Here is an 8,389-nt window from a genome sequence, read left to right on the forward strand (position 1 = left end):
AAAGATCTTTATTGTGTGCGGTGAACATATGGACAGTGAGGGGCAAGACTGGAAGCTGGAGAGCTGGTTTGGAAGGCACTGCAACAATCTGAAAGGCAGATGATGACTAGAAGTGATAGGTATTGGTGATTAATTTTAATTAGATTGTGAGGCTAGATAGGGTCAGTTTGGAAAAGGGAGAAGGGAAGAACGATGCCTAGGACACTGGCTTGGGCAATACAGCAGGTGTGGTACCATTTATTAAAATAGCATATGGCAAAGTTGTTGCTTGCTTAGGCAAGAAGTAATTCTGAAGGTTAATGTTAGGTGTCAACTTGACTGGATTAGGGAATACCCAGAAACCTAGTTATGCCTTATCTGGAGGCATGTCTGTGAGGGTGATTTCAGAAATCAGCACATGAGTCTGAATGCACTACAATACAGATGGGCATCATCCAATCTCTGGGGCCTGGAGATAACGAAAACAGAAAAGGCAAATACATTGAGGTGTCTGCAGAAGCAGAGATCCATCTCCTGATCTTGGACAACTCCAGGCTCCCTGGCCTTTGGACTTACACCAGCCAGCCCCCAGGTCTCAGGCCTTTGGCCCCGGACTGAGAGTTGCACCACCACATCTCATAGTCTCCACCTTGGGGCCAGCCTCTATAACCGTGAGCTGATCCTGATTCCCCTAACAAGTCCCCTCTCATACATCCCTATATAATTGCATGCCCCTTAATGATCCTTAAGAAATGCATTGTTAGATGACTTCACGCTTGTACAAATACCAGAGTGCACTTGCACAAAACCGTATGGTACATACCTAGACTATCTGGTAGGGCCTACTGCTCCTAAACCATAAATGTGTACAGCGTGTCACTGTACTGAATACCAAAGGCAATTATAACACAATGGTCAGTATTTGTGATAGAAATATTTCAGCTTCACTGTAATCTTGGGCCACCACTGAAATGTCACTATGTGGCACATCACTGTATATATATCCCACTGGTTCTCTCTGGAGAACCCAAATACAAATTTTGGTACCAGAAGTGGGGTGTAGTGGACCTTCTCATGGGCCATACTTTGTACTTCACCTTTGGAAGCCACTGGGACTTGAGTCTAGTTAAAGGTCTAGAACAGCGGTTCTCAACCTGTGGGTCGTGACCCACAGGAACTATATTAAAGGCCCACGGCATTAGGAAGGTTGAGAACCACTGGTCTAGAAGCAAAGAGGGGTTGTGGTTGGGTCTCAGGAGGCTCAGTATTGTCGCTGGGAGGCCAATACCATTTCCTTATGCAACGCAGAGTTCAATTCTTTGAGGCAGGTGGAAAGGATGATACCACTGTGGGTACTCCTGCCCCTGGGGGTGAGGAGGTCACTTCTGAGTGAGTCTTAAGACTCACCAGAATTTAGAAGCTTGATGTGCCTCATCAGATTCTTCCCATATGTCCCCATCCCAACTTACAGATCCCATTCTTCCCCAATCAATGCCCTCATTTTCTTTTTTTTTTTTTGATACAGAGTCTCAAGCTGTTTGTTGTTCTGGGTAGAGTGCCATGGTGTCATAGCTCACTGCAACCTCCAACTCTTAGGCTTAAGTGATCCTCTTGCCTCAGTTTTTCTACTTTTAGTAGAGACTGGGTCTCGCTTTTGCCATGGTTGGTCTTGAACTCGTGAGCTCAAGCAATCCACCTGCCTCAGCCTCCCAGGGTGCTAGGATTACAGGTGTGAGCCAGGGTGCCTGGCCTGCCTTCACTTTTTAATAACAGATACGCTGCAAGGCTAAAAAGAGGTCAACTTTCATTGTAATCCAGCCAGTCTCCTGATGAATGAGGGCTTGTGTTTGATTTCTGCAATTCTGGCCCTGTGGCTATAGAAGATTCTGACCTAGGGCCCACTTAGAAACCCTTAGATCAGGGCTCCTCAAACTACGGCCCGAGGGCCACATGAGGCGGTGACTGTATTTGTTCCCATTTTGTTTTTTTTACTTCAAAATAAGATATGTGCAGTATGCGTAGGAATTTGTTCATAGTGTTTTTTTAAACTATGGTCTGGCCCGCCAACGGTGTGAGGGGCAGTGAACTGGCCCCCTGTTTAAAAAGTTTGAGGATCCCTGAGATCATTTATACAGAGCTGGGGCCAAGAAATGGAATCCTTGAGTTTATCTTTGTCCAGTGACACTAGGAACAACCCATCAATGTCATTATATTCCTTGGTTTTCCTCTAATGTGCTATCTATACTACTAGAAGTAGAGTCCTTAGTATTTTTAGGTTTAATCAGATTAGAAAGCCAATTCCCAAATCCCCCCAAACAATTAAAGAAACTCAACCTTAAGATTCTGTTCTTCTAGAGTAGTGGTTCTCAACCTTCCTAATGCTGTGACCCTTTAATACAGTTCCTGTATTAAATCTCGTTCATAACAAGGGGAATGCTTGCACAGGAGTCCCCATTTATGCTCAGAAGACCTACTGTGAACAGTAATGACCCCCATATACACTATGATTTTTCCTACGCATACAAACCTATGATAAAGTTTACTTTATTAATTAGGCACAGTAAGAGATTAACAAAACGAACAATTAGAATATACCACGATAAAAGTTATATGAATGTGGTCTCTCTCTCAAAATCATCTTATTGTACTTAGCAACCTCACATACAATTTTTTTCTTCCCTTTGTGAGAACTTTCACCTTTTCACTTAAAGTACTTTCTGGCTTCTCTTTGGCCTATCTGAATTGCCAGCATGACTACTCTTGTGCATGGAGGCTACTGTTAAGTAGTTTCTTGAATATGAGCACTGTGATCCTGTGACAACAGATCTGAGAACCAAGATGGCTAATAAGTGACGAACAGGCAGGTGGCTTCTACAGCAGGGATACACAGGACAAAAGATGATTCACATGCCAGGTGGGATGGGAGAGCAAGACCTGAGATTTCACCATGCTACTGTAGAATGACCAGCAACTTAAAAGTAATGAATTGTTTCTTTCTGGAATTTTCCATGTTATTATCTTTGGACCACAATTGACTACAAGTAACTGAAACCAAGAAAAGCAAAACCTTGTGTAAGAGGGGACTACTGCAGGAATTTGAAATCTAAGTAAGAATGTCTAGTAGACAGTTGGAAAGTCCTGACCCAGATTTACAGATTTAGGATTTACTATAACATGACTGAAACAACCAGACTGGGTAACAATCTGGTTACCAGATTCAAGGGATGTGGGTATTTTGATGCTAGATGCAAAGTTAAATAGTTTTTCCATAGTGAGAGTTTATCGTTTTTTCATCAAATCCTCAAAAGATTAAGATTACCAATACAGACTGTATAAAGTTGACCCTCAAACAAGGGTTGAACTGCACAGATCCATTAATATGCCATTTTTTTCTGCCTCTACCACCAAGATAGCAAGACCAATCTCTCTTTTCTCCTCCTCCTCAACTGATTCAATATGAAGTTGAATGACAATCTTTATATTTTCTCTTACGATTTTCTTAATAGCATATTCTTTTCTCTAGCTTACTTTATTGTAAGAATAGAATACATAATACATAAAACATACATTAATTGACTGTTCATGTTATCAAAAAGATTTCCAGTCAGCAGCAGGTTATCAGTAAAGTTTTTGGGGAATCAAAAAGTTACATGTGGATTTTGACTAACTCTTACACTGTTTGAGGGTCAACTGCAGACGGTAACACAAGACATGGGAGTAACAAATAAACTTCCATCCGAAGAATGAGTAGAGGAGGTGGATGAGAACCCTAACTCAACATGTAAGGAAGAAGCAGACAAGGAGAACAACAAAAAGAAGCCAAACAAGCTGATGGAGCACCAAGAGTAGGTGTGGTAAAAGCAACTCAATGGAGAATGTTTCCAACAAGAGTGGCCAAGTCTGTCTGCTTTGACAACACTGGCAGTGATCTTGGTTAGAACACAGAACAGTCTTATAAGTGTGCTTATGTCAGAGGTCCCTACAGTGGCTTGGGTGGGAATTACAGATGATCAAGTGAACACAGAGATTACAAACAACTTTTTCAAGAAATCAAACCATGAAGGGAAAGGGATACGGTAAATAGATGTGGATATGGAATTAAGAGAGGTTATCTTTTAAGGCAGGATTGGATTTAGAATGCAATTTAAACAGTCAAGAATTTATCGGGCAGCGCCTGTGGCTCAAGGAGTAGGGCGCCAGTCCATATGCTGGAGGTGGCAGGTTCAAACCCAGCCCCGGCCAAAAATCACAAAAATAAATAAATAAATAAATAAATAAAAAATAAAAGTATTAAAAAAAAAAAAGAATTTATCATCTGGAGTCAGACATTCTAAGGTTAAACCTAGGTTTCTCCACTTACTATCTAACCAAGGGCAAGCCACATAACATCTCCAAGTCTGTTTTGGTAACTCTAAAAGGATAAATAATCTCTTAAGATTGCTGTGAGGAATTAAGTGAGATAATCCTCATGAAAAACGTGGCAAAAGAACTGAGCATAATGACTTGGGTAAATGTTTAGTTACTACGAGTTACGGGAAGATTTCAGCAGAGAAGTCGAAAGTTTGGGGGGAAATGTAAAAGGACAGATACACCAAAATGGAATGGCACGGGAATACAGCATCTGGTCTAGAGCAAGAATAGAGGAAATCAGACTTACAGGAAGGGAGCTAAATCTCCTACCTACTTTCTCCGTCAAACAAAACGGGAGGTAAGGGGAGTTGCAGCGTGGGACATGTGAGGTGTTGACAAGGTTTTAAACTGCTGCACCCAAGAAGAATGGGAGAGGCGGCAGAAGATGCACACGCAGGGTCTCGTCGGGGAAAGAAAATGCGGACTTTGTAACTCAAAGTTAACAACATCCTCTAATAGGGCTCTCTTCTCTGTTGCCCCAAGGTAAAAGCCAAGGAGGCTGACAACATGTTTTTGAGCAGGCATAGAAAGGAGAAGACGGGAGAGTGTGGTTGGCAGCACATAAAGGACATTGCCTGGTTCAGGGAGAGCCGGCACCTTAGACGACGGACAGCCGGGCTCGGGGCAGCGCGTAGGAGCCGGCTGGACCTCGGAGACCCCGCCGCACCGCCGTCTGGCACTTACCAGCAGGCTCTCCACGTTGATGGGGTCCCGACACCGGCGGCGCACGGCCTCCTCAGCCGGGTCCACTAGCAGGCTGGGCAATTTCCTCGCTGGCCGCTGCTGACTCATGCTGCCCAGCCGGGCGGCTCGCGCCCCTCGCACCCCGCGAGCTCTCCCGCCTTCTCCCGCCCGATTTGAGCGCGGCCCCCAAAACGCCGATTTTCGGGGTTCCGGCACGAAGCGGGTCCACAGCCTGCTCAGAGGCGACGCTCTGCGAGGCCGGCCCCTCCGCCCAGCACACGCACCACGGCCCCACGAGCCCGAGCGCTCCCAACGCCGACGCGCGGGGAACGGGGCGACCGGCTGCTCTCACGGATCCCGGACCGCCATCTTCCCGCATGCGCAGTGTGCCGCCCCTGTGCGCATGCTCGCCGCGCCGCCGCGCTCCCGCCCACGGAGTCCTTCCCGGCGGCCGGCACCCGGGAAACCCGGACCGCGGAATCCGCGGAGAGGGTGGGGAGGGAAAAGGAAGAGGTGGAGCTGGGATTTCAGAGGAAGGGAGCGAGGGCGGGCGGAGGGAAAAGGCAGTGGCCTTCTGGGAAGTCTGGACGCTGATAACGGAAAGTTATTTATTTATTTATTTTTATTAAATCATAACTGTATACATTGATATGATCACGGGGCATCATACACTCGCTTCATAGACCATTTGACACATTTTTATCATAATGGTTAACATAGCCTTTCTGGCGTTATCTCAGTTACTGTGCCAAAACATTTACATTCTACATTTACCAAGTTTCGCAAATACCCCTGTAAGAGCGCGCCCAGGTGTTGGGTCATTCCTGAGCTTCCTCCGCACGTCTCACACGCCTCAGTGTTGATGCTTAGTAAATGTTGATAACCAAACTATTGTGAAATTGTTTACTTCTGGACTTCCATCTTTCTCTTTTTCCTTCCTTTCCTTTGATGAATGAGGTATTGATTACCTACTGTGTCAAGTATTGGGGTGGACACAGGAGATACTCATTGGAATATGGCACAGATCCAATCTCAGATTCCGGTGGAGAGACAGAAAATAGGGCGTTTTAAGCTGGAGCCAGAAGGTGAGATTTCAAATCCTGGCTCCCTCTGTTTGTAAATTAGAAGAGCTCAAGCCAGTTTCTTGATCTGTAAAATGAGAATAATGACAGTGCTTGACTCATAAGGTTGTTGGGAGGATTAAATGAATTAATGAATGTAGATTATGGTACTAGAACAGGGACTAGCATATGTTTGAAATTAAAAGGCAAGATAATTTGCTAAGTACAGGCTTGGAGAGAAGCAACTGGGCAGACCAGGAGCTTCTACCCAGCCTGAGGTGGGGTAGGAAAGGCTTCCTAAAGAAGTTGCCTTCCTGCTAGACTATAAACTTCTTGAGGTCAGAAGTCTTCATTAATCTTTGCATCTCTAACATCTAGCACAGTACTTGGCAAACAAAAATGCTCAGTAAATGTTTGCTAAATGAATGACTTGAAATAAAAGTGACCTAGGGAAGGTCTTTAGAAGATTGCATTTTGTTGGTTGGGCGCCTGTAGCTCAGTGAGTAGGGTGCAGGCCACATATACTGAGGCTGGTGGGTTTGAGCCCAGCCTGGGCCTGCTAAACAATGACAACTGCAACCAAAAAATAGCCGGACATTGTAGCAGATTCCTGTGTTCCCAGTTACTGTGGAAGCTGAGGCAAGAGAATTGCTTAAGTCCAAGAGTTTGAGGTTGTTGTGAGCTGTGACACCATGGCACTCTACTGAGAGCGACATAGTGAGACTCTGTCTCAAAAAAAAAAAAAAAGATTGTATTTTGTTGCAGAAGGGAGAATTTCCCAGACTAGTTAGAAATGGCTGGGGTTTTTGTTTTGTTATTATTTGGGATTCATTGAAGGTACAAAGAATTACACTGATTGCATTTGTTAAGTAAAGTCCCTTTTATAAGTGTGTCTCACCCCCAAGAGGTGTGCCACACACCATAACCCCTGTCCCCCTCCCTTCTTCTCTCCCTGCTCCCTTATTCCCCTATCCCCCACCTTACATTAGATCATCCACTGCTTCATAATAAAACAGAGTACATTGGATGCTTGCTTTTCCGTTCTTGTGATACTTTACTAGGAAGGATGTGTTTCAACTCCATCCATGTTAATACAAAAGATGTAAAGTCACCATCTTTTCTTACAGCTGAATAAGTAGTCCATGGTATACATATACCACAGCTTGTTAATCTATTCTTGGGTTGGTGGCATTTAGGTTGTTTCCACATTTTGGTGATTGTAAATTGAGCTGCGATAAACAGTCTAGTGCAAATGTCCATATGATAAAATGATTTTTCTTCTGGGTAGATACCTCGTAACAGGATTGCAGGATCAAATGGGAGGTCTAATTTGAGTTCTTTGAGGATTCTCCATATTTCCTTCCAAAAAGGTCGTATTAGTTTGCAGTCCCACCAGCAGTGTAAGAGTGTCCCTTCTCTCCACATGCAAGTCAGCATCTGCAGCTTTGAAACTTTGTGATGTGGGCCATTCTCACTGGGGTTAGGTTTTGAACCATCTCTGGGTAGTTTTGATTTGCATTTCTCTGATGATCAGGGATTTTTTTTTTTTTTTTTTGAGACAGAGTCTCACTTTGTCACCCTCGGTAGAGTGCTGTGGCATCATAACTCACAGTAACCTCAACCTCTTTGACTCAAAATGATTCTCTTGCCTCAGCCTCCCTGGTAGCTGGGACTATAGGCCCCTGCCAGAATGCCCAGTTATTTGTTTTAGAGACAGGGTCACCTGCTACAATGCCTAGCTATTTTTTTTTTTGAGACAGAGTCTTACTCCTGCTCAGGCTGGTCTTAAACTCCTGAGCTCAAGCAATCAACACCCCTAGGCCTCCCAGAGTGCTAGGATTACAGGCATGAGTAAGGCCACCATGCCAGGCCTTTGTTTTTGTTTTTGAGAGGAAGTGTCATTCTGTTGCCCAGGCTAGAGTGTCAGCTTATCTCACAGCAACCTCAAACTCCTGGGTTCAAGTGATCCTCCTGCATCTGCTTCCTAAGGAGGTGGCACTTCAGGCACCCACCACATGCTGGGCTAATGTTTCTTTCTTTTTTTTTTTTTTTTTAAGTAGAGAGGTGATTTTGCTCTTGCTCACAGTGGTTTCAAACTTCTGAGCAAAAGGGATCCTTCCCACTTTGCCTCCCAGAGTGCTAGGATTAGGGGTGGGAGCCACCTCATTCAGCCCTGAAACAGCTGTTTTAAAGACAGTTCTTCAACGTCTGCTATATATCTGGCCTTCTGCGTACATTTGCTTATGTAAATCTCA

General features: G+C 44.5%; 1 protein-coding gene across 4 annotated transcripts in view; it reads right to left on the reverse strand.

The window, feature by feature from the left end:
- The window catches only part of E2F6 (E2F transcription factor 6), a 29,212-nt gene extending 23,760 nt beyond the window's left edge, over positions 1-5,452 (reverse strand). For all 4 annotated transcript variants that reach the window (XM_053589743.1, XM_053589745.1, XM_053589742.1 and 1 more), the window contains exon 1: positions 5,074-5,452. In XM_053589743.1, the coding sequence (XP_053445718.1) occupies positions 5,074-5,181 (108 nt within the window). In that variant the 5' untranslated portion in view covers positions 5,182-5,452. The remainder of the gene's footprint in view (positions 1-5,073) is intronic.
- Between the last annotated feature and the right edge of the window lie 2,937 nt (positions 5,453-8,389).

This window comes from Nycticebus coucang, chromosome 4 (assembly GCF_027406575.1).
Source record: "Nycticebus coucang isolate mNycCou1 chromosome 4, mNycCou1.pri, whole genome shotgun sequence".
NCBI lineage: Eukaryota > Metazoa > Chordata > Mammalia > Primates > Lorisidae > Nycticebus > Nycticebus coucang.